The following is a 27,920-nucleotide window of genomic DNA, read 5'->3' as shown; positions in this document are numbered from 1 at the left end:
CCGGCCTGCGGCCTCAGGCGTCGTGCCTGGGGCTCGTCCCTTGACCCGGTCACGACCTGTGTCCCCTGAATGTCGGCTGGTCGCGCTTGATGCGATCTGTTTGTAATTGGAAGGGTGGGGGAGGCCAAGCGATGCGTGTGTTTGCCAGTGGTTTGTATAAAGCTTACCTCAGGTAGTGGCATCGCCTTCGTGGTTGTGGAAGTTGTTAAACTTTTACCTCGGGAAGGATGCCCTGTTTTGGAGATGAGCTCCAGTACCGTGCCCTCCATACCCTACGTTTCAGATTGTGGGGCAGGCCGAGTCGCTCAGGTGAGGCTGTGCCTCTCCATAGCTTTCCAGGAGCTGCCATCCCTGACAGGGGCCAAGTCCTCTTCCCTCACCATGGACTGGAAAGGCCAAGAGCAGCAGTGATGAGCAGTGCTGGAGCCAGACTTGCCATTTATTTAGCAGGCCTGTGGGGTGTGTGCTGCTTTGAATGGGTTCGAGCAGCACATTGTGTGGCCCAGGGCAGGGTATTTTCATAATTCAAATAGTAGCTGTTGGACTGGAAACTCCTAGAAGAAGGTGATGAAAGCAGGGGTAGGAAGCAGGAACTTCAGGGGGAGAAACTCCTTTTCTAGTCATTGAGAGGGCATACATGAAAGTTTAAAACCTTCATATGTACCAGACTGTATAGTGCTAACATAACGTTTATTAAGAACCTCAGCACCTTGCCTGTCGGCTTTGGTGGTGTGTAGGATCTTGCCTACAGATAGAAAGAGCCTTTGCTTTAACTTCATCATCTCTTCCTACTTGCCTGGTGAACTTGTACGTTGCAGCTGTTAACAGAGCGTGTGCATGCTTTCTGTGCTTGTCTCACGTGCCCGAGGTAACTGCAGACTTCTATGAATGAGAAATAGTCAGTGCTCCTGCTTCAAAGCACTGGGAGTTAAAAAAAAATCACATTAGCATGCAGACGTTCCTATTACAATCACCCCTGCTGACAAAGAAAGTAGTAACATCACCAGAAGCAGAAAAAAAAAAAAAAATTTTTTAAAAGCAGCCCCCAAGCCCTGTAAATGCTAATGAGTCATGTGGGACAATAAATTGAACCACTGGTAGGAGAGATACTTTTAATACCTTTAGAAATATGTGAGGAACTTCTTGACTCATCTAGTATCAGGCTTACTGATCGTAAGTAAGATGTGAAGAAATTTCAAGTTCAGCATTATGGGACCAATTGTACCATTAGAGATTTTTTTTTAATATGAAACTTTTAGTGAATTGATTTAGGAAGATAATGGCAGATATGAAAAGAAAACTTGACGTGCCGAACATTCAGCAAAGATCAGTTCTTAATCAGTCTAAGACAGGAACAGTATTAAATCAGAGGAGGTCTAACATGTTATACAAGTTATTGAACCAAATTATTATAATTTGAAGATTGAAATTAAAGCTGAATGAGAGTTTATGCCTTAACACTGAAGACTCTGCCAAAAGTAGTTATTATTAAAATACTATTTTGACCAAAGAAGTGTAATAATGCAACACTGACTTGGGTTAGGTGCTGGATATGTACGCTGGGATTAATACTGGCATAATCAGGTCTGTAGTTCTGCAAGTGAAAAAAACTCAGGGCTTGAAAAACCATTAATGACTTGTTGGGGTTTTTTTAATCCTTTGAAAAATATTTAAGATCATGTTTCAGAGACTTGTCTTTTGGTTTTGCCCATTGACCTTCATATAAATTTAATTAGTAAGAAGTAGAGGAAGAGAGCTGATCTCACACATCAGCTACCTCATCTCTGTTGCTTCGGGCAACATTCAGTCTCTAACAGGCTGCTAAAATTTTCAGTATTTGAATGAACATCAGTGAAGAAACTGTTGGTCCTTCTGTGCGCTTTCTCTTTCCTTAGAGCGAGCGTTCGTTGTGTTTCTGCCTCTTGGTATGGGTCTAAGTGATGCTTTGTAATAAATGACAAAATACCTGCTTACTTATAATGAACCAGTTGGCTTGTTCCAAGCAGGGTTTTAATTATGAGGAATTTTTTAATTTGGAGATTCTTACAAATGGCTTACAGAGTGGGCTATGCATTATTTCCTTGCTGACAGACCTCTTCCTTACCTTCTACGTCTGCATCATAGGTGGTAGTTCTTTGGCAGCTACAGTCACTGCCAGCTGGGAAAAGTTGTCTTATTCTACTATTGACAATTGTCTTGGCTGAGTTAACTGAGAATTTTGGTTCAGATTTGTGATAAAACCTTTCTTCCCTTCTCTAGGCATTAAGAACTTTAGTTGGTAAACATGGTGTTGCTGCATGACCAGATTTAGAGTAACGTCAGGTCTTTGCATTGTGCCATTGCGTTCTGTATGCTGTATGTCATTGCCTGGATGTGGAGTTTCTTGCAGAGCTGTCCCAGAACATCTTACATGAGCAAATAGCTAAATGAAAGTATGAAATCCCCAGGTGCTACACACGAATGTGTTCGAAATGGTAAGGAATCGCTGTCTTTTTGCAGCAAAGGCGGCTGGAGCAGGCCGGATGAATGGTGCTGAGGTGGCTGGTGTGAGGCTTGCTCCCCTCTCCTGCCGTGCACAGGCTTCTGGTGGTGCATGCTAACCGCCTTCTCCTCATAAACAAGCACAGGAAATTCTGTCATACCTCTTCTTCCAGCAGTTACAGGAAAGGCTTTTTCTGTTTCTTTTGAGTATCAGTTTGCTGTTTCTTGTTGGTGAACTCAGTTGCAGGGTCCCCTACCAGAGAAGGCCACTGCTTTAGGACCTTCTTTCCCCTGGTCTAGATGCCAGTTTTCTCTTAAGATTCTTTAGGTCCAGGAAGTTACATCTTTGATGTTAGAGACGTGCTAGATTTGATGGTAAAATCAGTGCTTTAATTAAACGCAAAAGTTTTAATACCAAAGGGTATTCACCAAATACCAAAGGGGAAATCTGGCGGTTCTAATGTGGCTTTTTGTTTGGTTGGGTTTTTCAATAATTTAATCAAAATTTTTCCTTTCCTTTGAATCTGTGAATACCTGAGTATCTAACAGTTTACTTTTCAGGAAGGGGGGGAAGCCAGGCTGCCTTTCTAGAAATGATGTGATGTACCAAATGTGAAATTTTAGAAATGAGAGAAATGCCCCTTAATTTCTTCCAATAGTAACTGGTGATTTTAGCAAGTAGCTGAAAGTATAGTGTTAATTGTGACTTTTATCTAGCTCATGTGAAAATAGCTTGTTGTAAGTAATGAGTGCAGTTCCTTTACAGTTGTCCTGAAGTGCAACTTCCAGAGCCAAAGTGACCTAAAAGATGTATATACATATCTGCCATGATCTCTAATGTCTGTTCTTTGGCATATATACCAACCAGTGGAACTCATTTACAGGTCTTGCTTATTTCCAAAAGACCTTGTGCACATGTTTTTGACTCTTTCGTGTAGGTTTTGTGATCGTATCACAAACAGAACAGGGACTATAGAGCTTTCACTTTTCTGGTGGATTTTTTTAAAACAAAATTTGGGAAGTAAAGACCTTCAAATGCAGAGAGGCATTATGTCTATGGCATTAGTTTTGATTGTCGAGTTTGTTTGTTTTTATTTTTTTGTTTCACCTCTTATTCCTCTACTTGGTTGTTCGTAATTATTTCTGTAGGTCTTTGGACTTGTGGTTTGGGGTTTTTTTACTTCTAATTAAAATAAGTCCCTTTGGTGTATTTTAATAAATTATAATTTAGTGTATTTAACCTTTTGTTTATAAGGTGAGAAAGAAAACTGTCTAATCAAAGAGCAAAGATGCAGAGCACTTCGAATTACCTCTGGCTGTTGTCTGACATACTAGGACAGGGAGCTACTGCAAATGTTTTCCGGGGACGACATAAGGTTTGTGAGGAATTTCTAGTCTAAATAGCATGTAAAACTAAAGCCTTTCCATGTGTGGGTAGCATCATGAAATCAACAAAAAAACATTTAAGATTTAGGCCTAAAACAATTATATCTTTGTAACTATTCATACTTAATCTTTAATTTTTAATATTCATTCACTGAACTAGAACACTGTACAGTTATTTCTGAGGTGATGTTTTTAATATTATATTACTTGTCTGTGTAAAATATTAATTATTACTAATTCTTCAGTTTGATGGAAAGAACATTTCTTTGCTAAGAATTTAAATAGGGATGCAAGTCTTATCAGTTCTTATTACATGATACGTTATTTTTGACTTTGTTAAACTCTCTTTTCATAGTTTTTCTGTGTTCTTTTGAAAGAACTATTCTGTTTTTAAAAAGCACATACATTTTGTGGGCTAATGTTGAGTTTCCATTCTACTGATCTGTTTGCTTTTAGTCTATATTAAACTAAACCAATATATACATACTTTTTCAGTAGGCTCTTAATTTCTACCCTAACACAAAATACTGTTTTGTACTATTTTTCATCTGGGTATGCTTGTATGCACAACAGAAGATCTCAAAATGCTTGGATAACGGGTACGTGTACATTTACAGTCATGCTTCTGTTTGATTAGTAATTTGTTTGTTTTGAACAGAAAACTGGGGATTTATATGCTGTAAAAGTATTTAACAGTATAAGTTTCCTTCGTCCTGTGGATGTTCAGATGCGAGAGTTTGAAGTATTGAAGAAACTAAATGATAAGAACATTGTCAAATTGTTTGCCATCGAAGAAGAGGTAATGAAATGTGGTAGTTACGGTCTGAGTTGCACAGTAGTAACCACACTAACAGTCTTTCTCCTTTATCCATAACTCTAGAGGATAAAGTTACATTTTTAAAGAACGGTAACATATATGATGATATAAATACTTTGACCCAACCACCACTGGGTTTTGTTTTTCTTTCTCTTTTGTTGTTGTTGAAAGAACATGTTTGCTTTCGATGTTCAGGCACTGGTTATGGTTCTTCAAAGCCATTTGAGAAGCTGTTGTCCTAAACTTTATCTTTAATTAGGGTTTTTAAGCTCTCTACGTATTTGAATATTTAACACATACTGATAGTTGGAGGTGTTTTCAGTAATCCTGACAATATTCTGCTTTTGCTTTGCAACAAACTGAAATAATGACAGAGGACATGTAGTTAGTTATGAATTATATGGAGTTAATTATGAATGGTATGTATTGCAGTAGTGTGCTGGTTTCAGTTGGGATAGAGTTAATTTTCAGTTGAAATGACCCAGGTGCTGAGATTAATAAAGAGGAAAGCAGGACAGTTGCTGCTCTCTGTTTTTCTGTGCTGTAGTTTCTCATTTGTCTACTTATCAACGCTGCTGTCAACCCTCTAAGTACCTAGAACTTGAGTCTTTCTTAATTTTTTTTCCCCTCTCCAAGCTAGAATACATGAAACAATACAAAAATTCACCTGTGCTACTTTTGAAGATGATAACCAGAATAGGATGTATGATCTAGCTACAGATTTTTTTCTATCTTTTTTCTTTGAAAGTAAGAACCTGTGGTCATATGTAATTTCTGACATTGTTTTTACAATAGTCACAGTCTTATCTTTTTTTATTTTTTTTCCAGACAACAACTAGACACAAAGTACTAGTTATGGAATTTTGTCCATGTGGGAGTTTATATACAGTTTTAGAGGAGCCATCTAATGCCTTTGGTTTGCCAGAGTCCGAGTTCTTAATTGTTTTGAGAGATGTGGGTATGTACGCTTTGCTCTGAAGTCTGTGTCATTGACTGAAATGAACTCATACTTGTTTTGTTTATCTTGAAACAGAAAGAGATGAGGAATTTGAATGACTGTCAACTAACTGAATGAGTTAATATGGTCATATGGAGTCACATCTTTTATTTATGTCTATATTGTTATAGATTATAGCTGCATTAAGAAGCCATTTCTGTTTAAAGTTTTGCTATTATTTTCTTTGTTTGTTTCAAGATTATTTGTTGCATGTTTGACTGATTCCTAGTGATAATTAATCTCAGAGTAGATTAGAAAAATTATGAGGTTTACCTGTGTCTGCCTGTTATAAAATTTTCCTCCATTACTTTATGGGAAAGATGTTGCTGAAAGCAAGAAATACTGTAATTAGCAGTTTGGAAAAAAAAAAAAAAAGGCAAAAATGCTTAGCATGTTCTCTTGTCCTGGTCTTTTTGTTAATTGAGTGTCTGTTCGTCTTTCTACTGGAATTAGGAGTTTGGGAAAAAAAAAAAAAAAGGGCAAAAATGCTTAGCATGTTCTCTGGTCCTGGTCTTTTTGTTAATTGAGTGTCTGTTCGTCTTTCCATTTCCCAGTGAGAAAGTAAACATATGTCTTCCTAGCCTCAGTTACAATTCAGGGCTTGTGCAGTCTGTGTCAAGATGTATATACAAATTCTGTGTGTTTTGGTTTTGTTTGTTTGTTTTTCTTTTAATTGAAGTGGCTGGGATGAATCATCTCCGGGAGAATGGAATAGTGCACCGTGACATCAAACCAGGCAATATAATGCGTGTTATAGGTGAAGATGGTCAGTCTGTTTACAAACTTACAGACTTTGGTGCTGCAAGAGAACTTGAAGATGATGAACAATTTGTTTCTCTCTATGGCACAGAAGAATATTTAGTAAGCCCATATGATTTCACTTTCTGTTGAAGGAAATGTTAGAACCCCAGGGCCCTTTGTGATGAGAGTTAAATAGGTGAAAAGTCAGACTGGGAGTTGGTATTTAAACCTCTGTATTGTAATTGTTCTTATAACTTTCTACCTTGTTCACCTTGGTTCATGCCAGTTCTTCTGCTGATCTGAGCACAGTAACCTTTAGATAATGCCCAGGTCCAATTTCCACTGTTGCTTTGAGTGAAAGGAAGAACAACAGTATTTTAGTTATGAATGTTATTATCTCTGTAGATATTTTTCAGTTTGTATTTGAGCTACTTGGATGATGTTAGGTGTAGTTAAGATTCACTTGACAGTTAACCAAAGAGAAGCAGGCAGAGAGGCATCAATACAAGCATCTTGGGTGTAATTTTCTTCCTGCCATGTTTTCATATATGTAGTATCATAACTGATAGTCTTCTCTGCTGTATATCCTTTTCCAATTTGGTTTCTGTTGTTTCCAAATGAACTGGAGGAATAGTGGCTTTCTTCTCTTCTTTAGTGGTGTTTTATTCTACTAGTCAATCCTCAGTTAAATTTTAAAACAGTTTTTGCAAACTTTTGATAGAAGGGGCTATCATACCTAGGAACTCTTTTGTGATATTCTGTCAGAATAACTTAAGTTCTATGCTACAGGCTAACTTTGCTTTTTGATTAAAAAGCTGAAAGTTTGGAATGGCAAATTATCTTGCTATGAAATGATAGATTGGGGTCTTCTCTTTATAGTGTTCATAAAGCAATTGTAACATTTTTCTTTCTTTTTTTTTTCTTAGCATCCTGATATGTATGAGCGAGCGGTTTTGAGGAAAGAACATCAGAAAAAGTATGGAGCAACAGTTGATCTGTGGAGCATAGGGGTGACCTTTTACCATGCTGCAACAGGGAGTTTGCCTTTCCGACCTTTTGAAGGACCTCGTAGAAACAAGGAAGTGATGTAGGTAATCTAGAAGGAGAATTTTATCTGTTTGTAAATTAAATCAGTCCATAAAACACTTTTTATCAAGAATTCCTACACACATATAGTAAACATTGAAGCAGTGAAAATATTTAAGGAAAAACATTCTTTAACTTTGTTGTGGTTTAACCCCAGTAGGCAGCTGAGCACCACTCCTCTGCAGTGTGATGGGGAAGAGAATTGGAAGGGTAAAAGTGCGAAAACTCGTGGGTTGAGATAAAGACAGTTTAATAAGGAGGGGAAAAAAAAAAATCCCCGCTCCTAAACTGAAAGGAAAACAAAACCAAGAAAAACAAGTGATGCAAAAAACAACCCCAATTATTCACCAACAGCCAACTGATGCCTGGTCAGTCGCTGGCCAGCTGGCACCCTGGCAAATTTCCCCCCAGATTTTATTGCTGAGCATAATGGCATATGATATGGAATATTCCTTGGGATCGGCTGTCCTGGATGTGTCCCCTCCCAGCTTCTTGTGCACCCCCAGCCTACTCTGTGTTAGGGCAGTGTGAGGAGCAGGCAAGGCTTTGATGCTGTGTAAACACTATTCAGCAATAAAGAAAACATCCCTGCGTTATCAACATTGTTTGGGTCATAGATTCAAAAACACAGCACCATATGAGCTGTTATGAAGAAAAACAACTCCATCCCAGCCAAAACCAGTACAAACATTCTGCTTCAAAAAGGATTTTACTGTGTGGCACCTTAATCCCTGTATTAGGCATCAGAGCTCGCCCAATATACTGATGTTTGTCCACATGTCTTTCCTACACCATGACACTGGGCTGGTCTGTTGCAGTGTAATGTATGTAACTTGGATATTCAGACAAAATTCTGGTGTTCTGAAATGGATTTTCAGTGCTGCAAATTTTTGTTGTCTATTAAATGATTGTCTTTCTAGGCAGTCTTGAAATGAGACTGCCTCGCTACCCAAGAGACTGCTGTTTTTTGAGTAGCGCAGTTGTGGTCTGTGGCTGAACAGAACAGGGGGAGCTCTGAGTGGGAACCAGCAGGGGTGTCTATGACATGCTGGTTGGAATTGATTCCTTTTTCATCTTAGTTCTGGTCTAGTGGAAGATATCCCTGCACATGGCAGGGGGGTTGGAACTAGATGATCTTTAAGGTCCTTTCCAACCCAAACAATTCTTGTTCTGTGTGTTGCGTTTAAAAAAAATAAAGCAGGGTGGTACTTGGGAACTCTTAACAGGTCAATAATATCTCTGTTCTGATACTCCATGCAAAGCTGACTCTGGTTTTCTTAGTTTAAGGAATTGCCCATCCTGTGATTATCTCACAGGCATTCTTGTTGTGTCTGCTTGAGAGATAAGCAAGGAATACGTGTTTTATATGTACCTTGTCCTTCTAAAATGAGAAGGCGCAACTGAAGTTTTCTGTTGCCAAAAGCCCATTGCTCCTAATTAATTTCATGAGAAATTTCAGAAATACCAGCCTGTTTGGTACAAAGTTAGATGGTGTCAGATTGGATCCAAATTGCTGAATATTTCCAAGTTAAAATAATTTCTCAAAGCCTGCCTTCTGTTCCTGCTTTATCCCTAAGTGACTTTGTGGTGACTAAATCTCATCTCTTGCCATGGAACCTGCTAGAAGATAGTCATGTAAATGCCTAAACTGAACTGCCTTGGAAATCTGACTTGGATTAATTAACACTTGTGGAAAAAATTTCAGCTTCCTTCAGGGGTGCCTGAAATCTCCTAAATTTTTCCCAAAACTGATACGGACAAATTTGTTTCTCCACCATAGCCCGACGTGTTTCCTTTTCATTGTTTGCTGTTTTAGCACCACACTCTGTCAGCTTATAAGTGAAGCTGCCTAATTATTGCACCAGCTACAAATTTAGACCAACCTGTTGTTCAGATCTGATATCCCTTTGAGGTTCAGTTACTAGACCTGTGTATGTGTAAGAGGTAGTAGTTGAAGTCTCTATTATTTTTATAATGTATCACAGGTATAAAATAATCACTGGAAAGCCTTCTGGTGCTATTTCTGGGATACAGAAAGCAGAAAACGGACCAATTGAGTGGAGCTGGGAGATGCCTGTTTCTTGCAGTCTTTCAAAGTAAGTTCGAACTTCTCACATAATGTTTCAGTGCGATTTGATTGGGCTTTTCAGGTTATTATTTTCTCAGGATTGGGTCTTTGGAACAGAGATCTGACTGTTGCAGTTATTTTCTTGTACACTTAAGTAGATTGATATAGTCTACTATTAGCTTATCAAGTGTTTTTTCTTCCTGCCTGTCTGAAGGTTAGTTTTATGACTGCTAGTTTACAAATGAGCACCTGAGAATCTGAAGGGGTATGAGTAAAAGAAAGATTATTACTGTATTTTCTCCTTTTTTTTAAGAGTGTGAAGATTTAATAAACTTGGAATTGACAACCTCCTTTCTTGCAAGAAGAATGTGACTTCAGACATTACAGAGATTAGGCAGTAGGAAGGAAGTGATGAGAAAAGGCAGTTCAGAGACTTGCATTTTTGCCAGGAAAAAGAAAAATCCCATCAGCGCACGCTTTAACATATTCTCATAGTATCTTTTAGATTTTTTTGTCATCACACTTTTTTGCTTTGTATTTCATAATACTCAGTAGGAAGAACCATGGAGGATCTAATCTCAATATGATCTTAAAAACATCTCCCATAACCCATTTACCTATTTATCTTTCTGAGACTTCTTCAGCACTTTAAAGTTACTACTCTTTCATGGTGAAGAGAGAAAGAAATTGTTCTGTAAACAGACTCTAGAAACAAACCTTTCTGAAAGCCAAATATGTAGATCCATAAGGGGTGTAGAGCGGAAGTCTGGTTGATATCAATTCATTAGTTTATAGCATGCAGAACTTAAATTTTATATATATTTTTCATTATTTCAGTTGCTTGCTTATTCCATATACTTGAAGTGCTTGATATAATAAAGGAAGCAGATTTTTTCATGCAACATGTGTTTACAGTAATATTTTCAAGTAGCTTTTAAACAGTGTTTACTGTTTTAAGTTTAGTACTAAAGTGAGTTTGAGCACAGCATCCACTGACCTCTCATGAGGCCATCTGTGTGCTTGTAAGCCACTGGAGCTTGCTTCAGAATGTCACTAGTTTTACCACTGGATTCAGGTGCATAATGTTAAAACTTCAAAGAGGTTGTTCACGATAACACAGGAGTAGGATCCATAAACTTCCTTGTAATTCAGATTCTCAAAGGAGAAATACAAGAAATTTAAGCTGGCCTTTCTCCTAGGACAGTAATGACTGTAAAGCAATAGCTGCACATTTTTCTTTGCAGCGGTTGAGCTGCATGGGTGGCATACTTACTTAGCCCCATCTCAGTCAGGATGAGTCCTGTTAGCGTTGACAGTTTAAATAATGGTCTTTGCTGACCCAGCTGACTTTGACTGAAAGCAACAGAGTGTGCTCACACAAGCAGCCCAGCCAGCAAACCATGAACAGCAGTAGCTTCTTTCAAAGTGACAAGCTGTGGTAAGTGTGTGGAGTGAGCTGGGTAAAAGACTCCTGCCCAGCAGTTGTGGAAGGTGCCCTTAGTTCTACAATGTAGGCTTATTTAATTGCATGCCATTTTTCCAATGCCTGTGAAATATGTCAAATACCAATGAAAAACAATGGACATTATTGTTGAACATGTTGTTCGGTAGAGGGGTAAAAAGCGCTGGAGTGTTCTTTAAGAGGTAATAGATTTGCATTCACGAGACAAGGCAAATGAAGTATTGCAATTAGTTACAAGTTGAAAAGATCCAAGTAGATCCAAATTGTCTTATCTTCCTGGTGCGTTCTAGGGGTCTGCAGGTACTGCTCACACCTGTCCTGGCAAATATCCTTGAAGCAGACCAGGAAAAATGCTGGGGATTTGACCAGTTCTTTGCTGAGACGAGTGACATACTGCACCGAGTAATAATCCATGTCTTTTCGCTGCAGCAGATGACCTTGCACAAAGTTTATATTCACAGCTATAATACGTAAGTGTGCTCCTTCTCTATTTTCATTACTTTGCTCTTACTGAGACAGACAGTACTGTGACCTCAGATCATCAGTGTAACAAATTCAGTAGCCTTTCCTTGGCAGTTTGTCTGAGGAGAAAAAAGCTTGTAATTCTGCTGTGTAGTCATAGAAGCTTGTTGACCCAAAATAAAAAAATTGAAGGTCAAATCAACTGATCTTGAACTTGTTTTGTCACTGATTAAGACCACAGACTTAATCCTTGATGTGTTACAATGCATCTGTGTTCTTAACTGATGCCAGCTCGTCCGACATTTGTATGTGTTACTTATTTACAAAGTAGTTTTCCAGAGACTGTGTTCAACTCTTGCTCTTCCTATCTTGTCCTCAAGAATACAGAATGTGCACATCATCTGTCTGGCATAAAACTCTCACAGGGGATCTGAAGCTGTAATTGGTACAATTAGGATCCCAACTTAGAGAGAGTTGACTTTATTGTCATTAAGTTCTGATGTTAAAAGCTGAAAAGTCTGGTTTACAGTTGGATACAAAAATAAGTGCCTTTTCTCTGCCTTATTACAGATAATCCAGAGCATGTGTTATTCTCTAATACATGAACAGATACAGGAATTTCATCCAATGTGTAAATACAATTCTGGCCTGTTCCAATTTTTCTATTGTCATTTGTATTTTAAGGGAGCCCAAATACTGTTTTTGCAGAGAACTCTTGCTTATAACTCAAACTGCTATTTGTACTTCATTTTTTTAAAAAAATATTTTATTATTATTTACGTTTATGATTATTTATATACTAGCTGTAGTATTAAGAACTGACAGTGTACTAGTGCTGCACAGCAGGCAAATTCGGCCTTCCTGTTATTGTGCTTAAGGTTTTTCTTCTTTGTGGGAGGTTTTGTTTGTTGGCTGGGGTTTTTTTTTGTGATGGGGAGGGGGTGGGTAGGGAGAGGAGGAGGTTTGTTATAAATTCTTGTGCCTTGTACTTATTGATTGCTGGAAATAAAATACTGAAGTGTCTTTGGTCTTCCTTGTCAGTGCTGTTGTAGGAGATAATCTGGCTGGTTGTTAGTTTACAGGCTGAATTTAACATTTATGCTTTTTGACATGTAAAACACCAGATTTATCTCTTGGAGACACCTTTGAAGAAATGGGTGTGCCCGAGAAGACTGAAGTATGCTTCCTTCCTCTCATCTGGCATTGCCTGTTTTTACTGACCTTCATCCTTCAGGCCAAAGCAAGTTTGTTTGCAGAGACGTGCTTTGGTGGAAAATCAGATGTAGAAAGGGAAGTTTGATATCTTGCAGGAAATCACACTTGTTTTTGTAACAGAGCGGCCTGGAGCCTTAAGCAGTGTGCTGCTTTTTGTTCTGCTTATAAGTCAAATGTTTCCTGTGTGAAACCAGTTCTTAATTTATCACAAGTAAAAGGGATTTTTATTTAAGTAATACAAAACATGAGCTGTTGAACTATTGTAGTGAGTCTAACTACAACTAAATATATCTTTTGTATTACAGAGCTGCTATATTTCATGAGCTGGTCTACAAACAGACAAAAATACCATCTCAGAACCAAGAACTGATATATGAAGGTCGGCGTTTAATACTAGAGCCTGGCAGATTGGCACAGCACTTCCCCAGAACAACTGAGGAGAATCCCATCTTTGTAGTAAGCAGGGAGGCGCTGAACATTGTCGGATTAATCTATGAAGAAGGTATATGAAAGTCATTTCCCCTTTCTTACATCTATCTTTTGTAAATAGTTTTGCATTATATAGTTATGGTTGTGTGTCTGTTATGTCTTGGAAATAGAGTGTTTGAAAATTTTCTCTGCTGATACCTGAAGTTCTAAGTATGCAGCCCATTTATTTTTCAAATATGCTGAGTATGCAGCATATTTTTACAGAAACAGTAGCTGCTTGTAGTGTTCCCAGTGCTGTGAACCTGAGCATTTGTGTGTTAAGATGTGGTGGTACATACGGAGTTGTAAATTTTTTTGAAGCATGACACTTTGACCAAGTAGAAAGGAGAATTACAGAATGCAGTTCAAAGCTGGTTCTTTTACTCCATTACTAAGTGGAAATTCAGGTTTTCCTTTGGTTTTTTGTTTTTTTTTTTTGGTCATGAATGTGGTTGGTCTTTCTGTTAACAGAGGAGGTCTTAACAACTTGCCTTTCCTTAGAAGATAAGGTAATGCCATAACAGATAAAAAAGCAATTAAATTTTTGCAATTTCATTTATCATTGAGAGGCTTATAGAGGGCCCTATGCCAGAGCCCTTTTTTATAAGAGATGAGCTGGAGGCCGTGTCTCCAGTTGAGAGCTCAGTGTTGCTTTTGTCAGTATGTCTCACATACTGACGACTCAGGCCGTGGAAGGATCAACAGGGCCTTTATATCGTGTCAGAGCTTTCTGGAGGAGTCAATGAGCATGAGAACAAGGGAGACTCAGCTGACAGAGGCTACCTTAGGTTTTAAAAAGCTATTTGGTGAAGTCCAGCCCTTCAGCGTCTCAATGAAACTAAGCAGCCATGAGATGAGGAAACGGTCTCCCCTGCAGGCAAACAGGGGGATGAAAAACAGAAATACGAGTTTGGCTTTCTCAGCGGGGAGGGGTCACTAGTGGAGACCTGTATGAAGTCTGTGCTGTGCAGCATGGTCAAAAGTGAGTCTGGAAAAGGAAGTGAAGGACAGTTTGCTGAAGATAGCACGTGATTTAAAGTACTGAAGACAAAGGCTGGTTTGGAAGGTGTGCATGAGAACCACGCAATGCTAAAAGGCTTGGCAGTAACAGATTAGATGAAATTCCATGTAGGTACACATAAAAGCAGTGTGCAGGGTGGGGAAGGGAAGCAGTCTGAACTTTTAAAGTCTCTTACAGAAAAGAAGAAAAATACAGATGTTTGTTTTATGTTTCAGTTTTACTTCCTAAAGTACATCAACGTTATGATTTGGATGGGGATGCCAGTATGGCTAAAGTGAGTAATTACGATTGTAATTTATATATCTGTCTCAGATAATGATACTTAAATGAAAGCTACTTGATTTTCAAATTAATAACATTAATGAAACTATTTTTAATATGCTAGTGAGGACTCTGATTGACAAAATGTATTTGTTAACAAAGGCTCCAAAAGTATGTTAAAGCCATACTTTGTATACAGAATATGTTTGTACGTATTTAAAACAACAACAAAACAACAAACAACAACAAACCCAAAAACCAGCCTTCTGAAGTCCGAGGGCTTTGTTATTGTGTAGTTCAGTGAGGGGAAAGTAGCCTGCCATTTCGGAGTCCTGAAGTTAGCTAGAAAGTTCATAATATCCCCTGTGATGGTGCAAAATTTAACGTAAGAAAAATAACTTTCATCTTTCTCTCACAAGAGAGGAGTCTCTAGGACTCTGCAGAGAGTGGAATTTCTGTTGCCGCTCCTGCAGATTTTCAGAACCTGTGAGAGACAAGTAGAGGATGTTTCTTTCTTTTGGTCATTTTTCTAAAACTACTGGATGTATGCATTTCCATGCTTTGACATTGTGACCGCCATTTACACTAAGCCTATAAAATACTGGCTGCTATGGACCTTGGTATTCAGGCATGGTAGTCCTGAAAGCATATGTATCTTTGAATAATGGAACTCTCTAACATTAATAAACAGAAAGCCATCCGTTGATATTAATTATTTAAAATATTGTAAATTAAAATTTCAGAAAATTTGTTCACAATTCTAAATAGTGCAGCAAACTTGTAAATGGAATTAGGTGAATTCCTAGGCTTAGAATTTAACAATGTGTCATTTTTCACATTTCTTCTAATGTATGTGTCTAATTCCTAAACTACTGAAGAAATGTGCTTGTGACTTTCCAGAAATTAAAGTAAATCCTGCGAGTAGGTGGTGTTGTTTTTGTTTATAAGAGACTTATTTTCATCCCTAACAGGTATTTCAGCATAACTGGAAAAACTCACTCCCATGTTTAGCTCTGCCTCCATAATGAGTGCTTGGTTATCTCCCCACTAAAGTTTGGGCAGTTATGCATTTTAAACTACCATCTTCATATTGCTCTTTTATTAATCTGTGTTGCTTTGTTGGGAGTGACTCGATACAGTTGTTAAGGGAATGCCAGATTAGTAATAATGTTTTTTGTTTTTTCCACCAGGCAGTAACAGGAATCGTATGTTATGCCTGCAGAGTTGCTAGTTCTTTGCTACTTTACCAGGAGCTGATGAGAAAAGGAATACGATGGCTAATGTAAGCAACTGATGGCATTTAAGTGTGTTTTGGTTTTGTCAGCTTTTTGGGTGTTTTTTTAAATTCAGATATGCCTTGCTTATTAATACAAAATTCTATGATCTCATGGTATCTTGGGAGGTTTTCTTTCTTCCTTGAATATGAATAGGAGTTCTGAAAAATTACTTCTGAATTTTTTTTCTTCTCTCTGTCGTTAAGGAAACAAAAATATTTTTTTCTGACAATAATGTTTATGTATTTGCAATCTGACTTTTTTCTGTGGGCAATTTAAGTCTAACTTCCAGTAGCATGCAGGTACAATTGAGCATCTTGCACAAGGTAGATTTTAACACTAATGCATTTTCTAACTGAAAGCAATTCTTATAAGCAGTTGTTACTGTAGATATACTGTTGTATTACTGATTGCTGATAAGATGGCAGTTGAATACTTTTGTAGACTAATGCTTCACTTTTGTAGTGAAATAATCAAGGATGATTACAATGAAATGGTTCATAAAAAGACAGAGGTTGTCATCAGGCTGGATTGCTGCAGCAGAAACATTGAGAAGGCTGAGAAAATGTGAGTAGAAGCACTACACTGTATACATTGATTTTTTTTTTTCATTATCCTCTTTAATGACAGTGGTATTGTTAGTTATGTTTATTTACAGGGTTTTTAAATGTAAAATTAAACTTGAATTTACATGGATTTGCTGATGGCAGTGACAAGCAGATTTAGTAATATGCTTTACTCAAATTTGAGTGTTAATATTGCTGCTTAATGTAGTGGAAACAAGTAATTACTCCTGAGTAGTGATTGTACGTGTCCTTTTTCTCCTTTCTCCGCTGACTCGGCTCATTTGCTGCTGTTGACTTTGGAAGCTATACCTTGGATGAAGAATCTAGTAGCTTTCCTTTTATTAGTGCTTTAGTCACTGAGTTTGCTTGTGTGTGTTAATTAAGGATGACTTTAAACAGCCCTTTCACAGCTTTAACACTGTCCCATTTTCTGCATGGAAGGAATTTTAATGTTGAAATATAACATAAAGCAGCTGAAAAATAGCAAACAAAACTCCACAACCAAAAAAAAATCACCAAAAAAACAAAGCTGCATTAGGTTATCACTAGATCACAGTGCATGCAAATAGGGCTGCCAAAAGTAATCTGCACAGGAAATTTTACTTGTGCCATTTTAAAGTGCCTGGCTATTATGTTGTTCAAATGGCAGAGGTTTGTATCACAGAACCTCATTGGTGCCCATATGGACCCATTTAGATCTCTGTAGTAGAAAGGCTTTTTAGAGTGCTTTTCTTTAAAACTGACAAAATGTGTAATAAGGAGCAGCTTAAAGAAGTGTTACCTTCCAAGTTCCAAAGACCACAGAAGACGCTTATTTCTCTTGTCTCCTATTCCAAGGAAGCAAATGTTTTCCAGTGGTCAGACTGTTCTGCCTTACCTCTTTCAGTCAAGTGTTGTCTGTAGGAGGTGGGATTGCACCATTGAATTCTCCCTCCAAGTTTCATTTTGTCTCTATCCCGATCTCTGTTACATCTCTGAGTCCCACTCAGTGTCCAATTCTCAGTCACATTCTTTTCCACTTTTCAAGTGTCCTTGCAGTGTTTTGCTCAGCCTTTTCCCAAGCTAGCATTAGCTCCATCTTTAAGGTGTGTTGTCCTTACGCAGTCTGATACAAACTTTAAACCCCAGGTCTTCATAGGATTCTCCTTTGGGTAGTTGTTTTCCTATTCAGCCTACTGCCAGTCTCCTTCAAATGCTGTCTTGGTCATAGGATTATCTAAACTTGCCTGAAAGTACAGGCGCCCAACAGGTGATTAATGCACACATGTAGAACCATTGGGTTTGCAGAGCAGACTTAAGAACAGTCTTAAGCCATGCTGGAGCTGTGCGAGTTGAAGACCTTGTATGTAGTAATTAGGGATACCCGAGGGTTTGTCCGATTTGCTGTGTGCATGCCAAATGTACAAACTGACACAGCTGGACCTCAAGGTGCTTCCTTTAAATAAACACACCAGCAATGAAAGTGGCAAAGTTGGTAACTAGCAAGTATGCCTGTGTAGCCTAGTTAGAAAACATCAGGGCTGTAATCCAAACTCTTTATCCAAGCTAGTTTACTCTAGTCCACAGGACTCTGTTTGGTTCAGATAGCTTCCTCCTGCATTCTGCCACAGAAGAAAGCCACTTAGAGCTCAGAAGAAACTGCTGGAGGTTCTGGTTTGTGACTCGAGTGCATTCAGCAGCATCTCAGAGCAGCAGTTTGAACATAATTTGTTTTCAAACTGCTGCTCGGAGATGTTTGCGTGTGGCCTTTCAGCCTCCTACAAAGGGGCAGGATTTTCAGTTTATTTGACTTCAGAAGACTTATGGAGTTAGGAATGGACATGGCCTCTTGTTTGTCTTCCCTTTTCAAGGCTCTGCTTCAAAGCACAACAATGCAAACCTTTTATTTAAAAAGGTAAACAAAGTATTGAACTTGAACAAAGAAAGTTTTTTTTTTTGAAAGCAGCTGAACTGGTTTGGTGCTGCTTTTAAAAATGAAATGTGCCTGAGACTCAACAGGAAAAATACTGTCGCAAATGATTTATTTGGCACTTGGGCTATGATCATATGGAAAGTATCAGTATAAACAGATGGTGTTACCTACCCATCCTTTAACGTTTTGGTAACTCCACCTTTCCAGTAAGTTTCCACAGAAGAGCATTCCACGGGAGCATTAGTTTGTTGTGTGTCATTGACTACTTTAAGTAACTTCAATTTGGTAACCTTTTGAATTATTTGATGAGAGGAAATCATTTTCCGCTGCCTGTCAAGTGCAAGTAATGAGAATAGAAAAAGAAGTCGGGAATGGAAGTTTCAAACTTCTATTTAACAGTTTAAATGTAGGAACTGTTTCCATTATTAATGGCCACTTAAGGTTGTCAGTGTTTCATGGCTGCTGTCTGACAGATACTGTATTTCATAGAAAAAGTAGTTATTGTTACACTCTAGATTCATGGAATATTTTGAGTGTAATCACTGCTTGTTTATTTTCTTTTTTAACTGTACTGATTTTTGTGGTCAGATATGAGAATTTGATGCAGATCAACCTGGAAGCATCAGAAGTGGATGAAATTTCAGAGATACACACAAAACTCTTGCGTGTAAGTGTTTTACAAAACCTATGTTATTCTCAAAATCGTTTTCTAAAGAAAAAGCCAAACATGCAATAATACAGTTTTTCTGTGAGTAACAACTCTTTCAAAGTAACTTTCAAAGAACTGTCAAAGTAATTTCTAAGCTGATAAAGGTTGTTAAAATGTCCATACTGAGGTGTGGTATCTTTCTGAAAACAGGTAAATCGTTTTATTTGCCTGATGAGGTGAAAATAATAAGTTCATGAAAATTCATTCTCATTTTCTAAAATACTCAAGTAAAAAATTAAAACCACTAAATATCTTTTACCTTGCAGTTTTTTCCCTTTCCTTAAAGAATTTAAACTGCTTTGTTGGCTTTCTAAAATGATACATACACAAACACACTTCAGAGTGATTTGCTTTGAAATTTCCATCATGTTTCCAGACAAGTAAGGAGAAATTTGAAAATAACTTTACACACTGGTGTCCTGGGAGCCAGATATAAAATTCTCCATTCTAAAAGCAAAAGGTGATAAGTGTGTTTTTTATTTTGAAGGTTGTGTGAACTGCAGAGAAGGAAAGGTATGAATCACGTGGATAGTCATACAAACTCTTTAACAAACCAAAAGAACAATTGTAGAAGTAAATAGGGAACATATGAAAGGTAGAAGCATATTGTTGAAAGAAGTTAGATATTAACTAACAGAAATGCCAACATCAAAGATGATTTCTTTTTTTCTTTAATAATACCATGCTTTATTGACTTTCAGCAAAGCCTAGGCATATAATTGTATGTTTCTTTAATTAAGGTCAGTGAAACAAATGGGCCTGTAGTATTAACATGCTCAGTCTGTTTTCAGCCTTGAGTAATTTTTCACTTTACCCAGTGTTAGGACTGAACTTTCTTGCTCTTACGTAGCTCTCCAGCTCTCAGGGCACAATAGAAACTAGTCTTCAAGATGTCAAAACCAAACTTTCTCCTGGTGGTTTACTGGCTGACACCTGGGCAAATCAGGAGGGCATGCATCCGAAAGACAGAAAGTGAGTAACTCTATTAATTGTTTTCACGTGTTGAATTCTACGTCGAGTTGTCGTTCATAAAACTCATTAATAGGTACTTAAGTTTATATGTAAAATATCTCATTTTCTTCCTTCTGTCCCTCTAGTCCAGAAAGGCTGCAGGCACTGCTGTGTTCCATCACAGATATTTATTACCAGTTCAAAAAAGACAAAGCAGAGAGAAGTAAGTAACTTACTTGATTCACTTTTAACATAAACTGTAATGTAAAGCACAAGTCAGTCCTTGTTCCACTAGGATGTTTGTGGTAGGAATGGAGAATTAGTCAGGAACAGTGAATATATCTGTAGGTCTGTCTTAGTGAGATAACTGTCTTAAAGCCCGTATAAATGAAACACCACTATTAATCTCATAAATTTGAATGGGAAGACTGGACAGGAGGGGAAAAAAAAAGTAAACGACCCTTTTTACCTGGCAGGATAGGAAGAGGAAACCATATAGGAAATGGATAAACTTAGTAGAGTTTTATATAAATACAACTAACAGAATTAAACTGGTAACGTCTGTCATCTGCTCTGATCCTAGGGCTTCCTTACAATGAAGAACAAATTCACAAGTTTGACAAGTAAGTTTTGAAGTTACCTTTGGGAAATACCATGACTGCTTTCAGGTCCTTCAGGTGCTCTTGCCAATAACCTTCTGTGTTGATTTTTATTGTAAATGATAACCTCTTCGGGATTGCTTTGTAAAGATGCCCTTTAAATATCTTAAATCCATAGGAGTGCCAGGGTATGATAATGAGGTGCTTTCTGGCAGTGGAGTTGCCTGACTGACAGACCTTCTAAAAGTAGATGTGCAATACCTGTTCCTTACCCAGGTCTAACTATCTTATAGGGAGTACACTGGGGTTTTTTCCCCTGTTTTTTTAGGGCGGAAAAAGCCCTTGGTAAGGGTGAAGTAACTTTGTAACTAAGGTGGAGATAACTTTCGACAGATGAATAAAATACGGGTTAGCTGAATGAAATTCTAGAATGATTTAGTCTTCCAGGAAATACAGCACACAAAATAAATTTTAATGCAGTTCTCCATGCCTGTTTAAAATTGTCACTCATGAGAGAGAGAGGTGGCCACATTAAGTGTCTGTAGGTAACCTGGGTGTCTGGATTCCCATTAGGGTCTTCTGACTCTGCTCTTGAGCAACTGTAAACAGCTGCTTTGCTCATGCTGCCATACTTGTCTCAGGATCAATTCAGCTCATCATATGCAGGTGCCTGACACTGTTTAAGTTGCCCAAAGGTATCTGAGACATGCTCTGAGATCGGGAGATAGCACACAAAATGAATGGGAAACCTGCACCTTTATGGATAGACACTCGGAAGCAGGGCAGGATATCTTTGTGCATCTCAAGTGACGCTACTAGATGCCGAAGTGATTAAGTTATTCTCCCAGTGGCTGCTCAGTTGAGTGGTTCCCTAGACTTTGCTGAGTGCTAGATGAATTTAGACACTGCTGTTGTAATTTTCTAGAAATACTTGCTTTTGTTAATGGTAGCGTGGCTTCACTGACACACCAACAGGCAGCAGGCATTGGTGTTCTCACAACCGTGCCACTTGATTTTCCCACAGTGAAAGCTAAATGGGATAATTGCCAAGTGGAGGAGGGATTGCCTTCAGGTAAAGGACAGTAGGGGCAGGAAAGATATGTAAGACAGGTCTTGATTTGCTGAAAGAGACTTGGACACGTCAATGCCCTGCAACAGCAAGGGACTGAACTTCATGGGAGCGATAATGTAATCGATAATTTTGTCACATGTTCTTAAGGATATGGTTGGAAAACAGGCAAACATTGTGTTCCAATCAATAGCTCATTTTAAAACTGCACTCCCTTGGGCAGATTAAAGAAATCTTAGGGCTTTTTCTACTGCTCCAACTGTTTCCCTGCATTACTGTGTGAATAACACTAAATAGGCTTCATTTTCATGGTTTTGAATGCTGGTGTATCTTCTACCACACGTGTCTCCTTAGGATTATTCAGGTCAAATCCCAACTACATCTTACTTTACTTGATTCACCCCAGAGGGAACCGGGGGTGGCTTTTGTTAAGAAATGTGTGCCATTAGCAGCAGAGGCTGACCTTTGTAATATTTACTGTGAGACAGATGAGAGAGCAGCACTCGTTTCGGGTATTTTTTCTGGTTGAATGATCGGTGTGCATGCCTGATGACAGTCCAGCTACACTCTAGCCAGAATGTGATTAACCAATAGCTATCCGGCAAGACGTAATGGAATACCAGAAGCAGGTGTTAGGCTGTGGTGTCCCAGTATCCCTTAGTTTTGCTTACTGGTGGTAAGACAGCTACACTGGGATTACTGTCTGCAACACCAACAAGAATTGGGGTTTGTTTTGCTTTCCTGTCCTTACCTGCTTGCTTATTTCTCTTGTCATAAATTTAAGCTGACACAAAAATCCTGGGTTTTTTTCTTGCATGTATATTACTCAGCACAAAGGATTTTTCTTATGTGCTGGAAGTTCCAAGTATTTGCAGAAGGCAAGTGAGAAATAATAAGGGTTTCTCTCCTTTCCGTTTAGAGTCCCTTTTCCTTAAATATACCTACTTGGATAAATACTGACACAGAGAAGACATGTGACTGTTCATATACAAATAATTGCAACTAAATGCTTCAAGTAGTGGGGGGTTTTGTGTTTGTGGATTTTGGGTTATTTTTTCCCTGCTCTGGAATAGTTTTGAAAGAAACTGTCAGTTCATGCAGTGTGTTGAATTCTTACCCATTACGCAGCATGTGTGGCTGAAGGGGTTTTAAGTCCACATACCTCTTCTCCAAGTTTCAGAAGGTAAGTTGGAGGAATGGGGTTTTGAAAGCAGTGTAACACTATTCCAGTTGTTTCTGTGTTGCAGGCAGAAGCTGTATTTGCATGCTACAAAAGCCATAGCGCTATTCAAAGATGAATGTGTCAGCAAGTATGATGCGTTTTTGGACAAGGCTGAGGACTGGACAAGGCAAGCTGTTGATTTCTTTTCTATTTGGTAATGTTCACTGCACCGGTTGTATAAAGGAAGCTCTTAAAAGAAAACGTCTTTTCTTCTAGGAAAATGCTTCACACAAGGAAGCAGTTACTGGCTCTCACCAACCAGTGTTTTGATATTGAAGAAGAGGTATCCAAATACCAGGATTATATAAATGAGGTAGACTGCTGCAAAGTTATGTAAAGTGTTTGCATAGATAAGACTATTCCACGTTTTTTAACGTAGATAGTGCTGTTTATAACGAGTCTTACATTAATGCAGTCATATTAAAACGTGGACCTGCATGGATGTGGTATTTGGTCTGTAGTAGTTTCATTACTGATGTCAGAGTGGTGTAGAGTGCTGTGATTTTTTTTTTTTTAATTCTGACTTGATTTTAGAGTTTGGTTTGGGTTTTTTTGGCATGAGTTTGTTTTGGGTTTTTTTTGGGGGGGTGGTTTTTTTAGTTGCCCCTCTTTTTTTTTTTTTTTTTGGTAGCATTAGCATTCCCCCCCAAAAATATACGTGCAAAGGGATGTGGGTTCATTGAGAAGTGTTCTATGTAACTGTTACCATAATGGTGTCTGAGCACCTGGAGGATTCTCTTAGTACTCTTAGAAAGCATAAAAACACTACTCCCCTGTTCAGGATTATTGGGGACTTGCTAAACTAATGCTGCTGATGACATGAAAGAAAATGTTTTGTTAATATTTGGATGGTGACTGCACGATGCAAACTGCTCAATTTTGAGGTAATTCTGATAAAAGGAGAGCATTTTCATGCAGTAAAACTATTATTCTTTAAAAAGGAAACATGAATGAAATAAAAGCGCCTGATAGGTGTAAAAGAAATTTAGGAAAGGTGGAGAGCAGTATTTCACTTGTTACTTGTTTGTGTTTTAATAGCACTACCAAATTCATTTATTGATTAGGATCCTGTTGCCTTAGGATATCTACCAACATAACAAATAGATAATTCTTCCTTTTGAGAGTTTATTATGAAAGTTAAGAAGTTGGAACAAATCAGGGAACTACAGGTTGTGTCCCTATAAAACTTGCTGTGATGGGCTTAACTTGGGGAATATCGACTGCCTTAGCACTGTAATGATTTGATGAGGCATCGTAGCAATGGAGAATTTAAAGAAGGATTTTAAGGTGGTGGTTGTTCAGGCCCAGTTGGCCACTAAGCACCAGGGGGCCACTTGCTGCTTGTTCACCCCTCCCCTGGTGGGATGGGGAGGAGAAAATCTAAGGAAAGGCTTGTGGGTCGAGACAAGGACAGGGAGGCTCACCAGTTATGGCCATCAATTTAATTTATTACCAATCAAATCTGGGCAGGATAATGAGAAATAAAAAACAAAACACCTTTCCCTCACCCCTCCCTTCTTCCCGGGCTCAGATTTGCTCCCCATTTCTCTACCTCCTCCCCTCCAGTGGTGCAGAGGGACGGGGAATGAGGGTTGTGGTCAGGCCACCACACGTTGTCTCTGCCGCTCCTTCCTCCTCAGGGGGAGGGATCCTCACACTCTGCCCTTGCTCCAGCCGGGTTCCCTCCCACAGGAGACAGTCCTCCATGAAATTGCCCGACGTGAGTCCTTCCCACAGGCTGCAGTTTCCACACAAACTGCTCTGGCGTGGGTCCCTTCCATGGGGTGCAGTCCTTCAAGAGCAGCCTGTTCTGGCTCCGGTTTCCCAGAGAGTCATGGCCACCTTTGGTCGCAGCCGTCTGCCCTGGCTCCTGTTGTCTCTCACATCCTACCCCTTTCTCCAGGGGTTCTTTGTTTTCCCCTCTTAAATATATTTACCACAAAGGCACTAATTAGCTGGGCTGTGGCCAGGGGTGGGTCCAACTTGGAGCCAGAGAAGGTCCTAGCAGTTTCTCACAGGAGCCACCCCTGTAGCGCCTCCCCTGCTGCCAAAGCCCACCCCGCCAAACCCACTGCAAAGGCGGACAGGACAGCAAGATACACATGACAACTCGTATGTAACTTACATTTCCTTTTTATCTGTTACAGTTACAAGATGCTCTGCCACAGAAAATGCTTGCAGCTTCCAGTGGGATGAAACATAAAATGAATACCGTCTATCCAAGCTCAAACACATTAGTGGAAATGACTCTTGGGTGAGAAATGATTAATTGTACTGATGTGATAGTCTACCTGTTACACAGGTGAATTGGAAAAAGAAATAATTCTGGTTGACAGAGATTGAAATAGAAAATTCTTGATCTTAATACAGCAGAAAACCACTTTATGTGGGCAAATCAGTAGATGACAGGGTCCCTTACTCTGTATATAATAGGTTGCTGAAAGCTGTGTGCTGGTGAGGGATTGTAGCCAATTACTGTCCCTACAAATTATAACCTTTCTTTTGCTTCTTGTTACTACAGCATGAAGAAACTAAAGGAGGAAATGGAAGTGGTTGTTAAAGTGCTGTCTGAGAACAATCACATTTTGAAAGGCAAGCAGGTTTTTTTTTTTCCCTTTTTGGGCTGATGCTAGGAACAGGCTTAATTTGGTACATTTTAGAGATTCAGAACTTAAGCTAAGAGATGATAGAGATGATTCTATAATCTCTTCAACTGTAAATATGATTTGAACTTCTGATCTGAGGTGTAACAAAACAGAAAATGTATTCAGAATCTTGAAACATTACTGTAAAATCATTCTGACACAGCAGTCGTGGCATTTTTGTTTCAGGTTACTTATGTTTAGCTAATAAAGATATCTGTTGCACAGACAGATGAATTCTGAATCTAAACACAGTACTGTTGCAGCAATACAGTGGTGTCTTCAACTCCTCACTTTTAGATACAATTTTTAACGCCTGTGGAATCATACCAATCTGAATGACTGATTTTGCAGTTTTCAGACTGCATTAAGTGAAGTGAAGAGAAAGAGGCAAATGTACTTCTTACAGTCCTGAGAGGATATTGTCGTTAGCACACACCAACTGACTTTGCTTTTTTCGCTATGATGATGATGAAATATATGAAAATGATGATCTCCTGAAAGCTTCAGGGTAAAGTGCTGGTAGAGCTGAGTTCAGGTTCAAGCTGAATTGGTTTGGTTTTGTTCCTCACCCCCAGTCCCATACTCAGAGCATAGAATCCTCTCTTCTGTCTTCTCTGCACATTCAAAAGTTGGACACCAAGGCATGTATTGGCCTGTGCCAAGGGACAGGAAAAATCCAGAAGTAAATGATAATGAATTAAGGATGGATTGATGCTGCAAGCTAGTCACTCACCTAAGAATACGCTGGTTTTTCGTTGTAGATTTGGTGCTTTGACTATGGACGGCGGCCTGCGGAACATGGACTGCATCTAGCCTTCCAAGGACCTGAAGAGGACTTGTTAATTTTTTTCAAAGGGAAAAAAATACTATTGGGACTTTTAAAGGCAGATAATAAATCTGTATCCAGGTTTTCTTTCCCCTCTACAACTGTAGTATTACCAAAAAATGTAAATATGTATAATATGTAAATATTTTAAAAAATATATATCTTTTTTTGGTCAGTGTTAGAATAGAAGTACTCCTGACAGGGAATTTGGCCCCTTGGAGGATCCCTGATGAAGTCCTAAAGGAACAAGTGTTGTTGATGAAATTGAGATTTGCTTGATTTTAATATTGCCTTTTTTTTTTTTCCCCAGAATGCAATTTAGTCTCTATTGCAAGGGGATTTGCAGGACTCTAAACGTTATGAATGCTCTTTAAAGGGTGGCTTAGTTTTCCCTTAACCACCACTGTTATTTTGGAGTCTGGCTGAATGACGTCATCACCGAACATGATGACTGTTTTAAATGAGAAGTTTCAAATAAGTGTGAGTAGGGACTAAAAACGCGGATAGGGAATGTTAGTTCACGCCTCCTTGAGGAAACAAAATCATTATATTTTCCGAAGTCCCTCCCCATATGTGGTGCCATGTTCTCTGTAATCATTTGACTGTTCTGTATATGGAAGTTTTGCACTCCAGGTTGTCAGACAATGTAAAAATGCCTTGTTTAGAGTACAGCATTTTCAGAATTTCTCTGAAATCTTGTTGCTCACCACAAGAGAAGTGGGTTCTTCAAACAGTGTGTTCAGAATCCTGTTTGCAGGCATAATTTTTAGAAAAGGTTAAAAATCGGTATTAGGAGAATTTGTGGGCAGTCAGCTAGCATCATGCCTCAGTGGTAACTGAATACTGGAAAAATAAGTTTCTGGTCTAGATCTTGAAAAGTAAAAACACCCAATGCCAACTTAACGACTGAGATACCAAATTTAGGTGAAAATTACTAAGACTATATAGTTTCCAGTATCAGTGTTTACTGCTTTCAGCACTGCATGAGTGGGTTGCAGAGATGCAGAATGAAAGAGTCTGCTCCAAAATATGTAGGTGAGGAGCAATATAGGAGGAAAACAAACAAACAGAAGGTCAGCAAACATCCCTGCCTTTGTTTGGGTACTACAGGTGTACTTAATTGGCTCAAAGGAAGAGCATGTAAATAATGCAGGACTCATTCTGAATGAGAAAACTTGCAGAAAACTGGCCACAGATGTCCAGTGGTGTCCAGTAGCACTTCTGATTGCTGTAGTGCATCTGTCAGAAGAGCTGGACCAACTGTATTCAGAGTTGTCCATAATTAATGGTGCACCATTTGGGTATGAGCTGAACAGCGGTAACCCATGATGGCATCTGATAGTTTTGTGCTGTTTGTTCCCTGCTTATCTGCCCAGGTCAGAACACAAAACTTTTCCGTTGCCTTTTTTTTTTTTTTAATTTGAATAGAAACTTATGAAATCTAATTGACCCTCTTGTTAAAAAAAGGGGAAACTCACTGCCTTGATGTCTGAGGCCTGGGCTGTCCAGTGTTCTCGGTGAGAATCGAATAGTAAAAGGGAATTCGGATGCATTTACACCCACCTGAGCAGCTTCTTTCTTTGCAAGCTTTGTCCCCCCAAAACCTAGCTATGCAGAAGGAGTGGGACAGTTGGTTACATGCTGTTCCTTGGTCAGCCGTGGCTTTCTTAGTGGTAGAATCA

General features: G+C 38.7%; 1 protein-coding gene across 1 annotated transcript; it reads left to right on the top strand.

Annotated features, from left to right (window-relative positions):
* Positions 1 to 3,751: 3,751 nt before the first annotated feature.
* Positions 3,752 to 26,225, top strand: TBK1 (TANK-binding kinase 1). The gene is made up of 20 exons (XM_010148636.1): positions 3,752 to 3,857; positions 4,526 to 4,666; positions 5,513 to 5,642; positions 6,361 to 6,542; positions 7,349 to 7,509; positions 9,494 to 9,604; positions 11,329 to 11,508; positions 13,021 to 13,217; positions 14,420 to 14,478; positions 15,656 to 15,747; positions 16,205 to 16,306; positions 18,806 to 18,884; positions 19,777 to 19,898; positions 20,024 to 20,100; positions 20,461 to 20,500; positions 22,793 to 22,894; positions 22,984 to 23,080; positions 24,915 to 25,021; positions 25,289 to 25,363; positions 26,174 to 26,225. Exons 1-20 carry the CDS (start codon positions 3,771 to 3,773, stop codon positions 26,223 to 26,225), a joined length of 2,193 nt encoding a protein of 730 aa, XP_010146938.1. The 5' UTR covers positions 3,752 to 3,770.
* The last annotated feature ends 1,695 nt before the right edge of the window (positions 26,226 to 27,920 follow it).

Source organism: Eurypyga helias, unplaced genomic scaffold (assembly GCF_000690775.1).
Source record: "Eurypyga helias isolate BGI_N326 unplaced genomic scaffold, ASM69077v1 scaffold30193, whole genome shotgun sequence".
Lineage (NCBI taxonomy): Eukaryota > Metazoa > Chordata > Aves > Eurypygiformes > Eurypygidae > Eurypyga > Eurypyga helias.
The sequence above is the reverse complement of the archived record's forward strand: the minus strand, read 5'-3'. Positions and strand labels throughout refer to the sequence as shown.

What these genes read in the sequence shown, in the direction of transcription:
- TBK1 (XM_010148636.1), top strand. Translation starts at nt 3,771, where the DNA reads ATGCAGAGCACTTCGAATTACCTCTGGCTGTTGTCTGACATACTAGGA. An exon ending in AATTGTTTTGAGAGATGTGG is followed by an intron (nt 5,643 to 6,360) that starts GTATGTACGCTT and finishes TTTTAATTGAAG; the next exon opens with TGGCTGGGATGAATCATCTC. An exon ending in TATATTCACAGCTATAATAC is followed by an intron (nt 11,509 to 13,020) that starts GTAAGTGTGCTC and finishes TTTGTATTACAG; the next exon opens with AGCTGCTATATTTCATGAGC.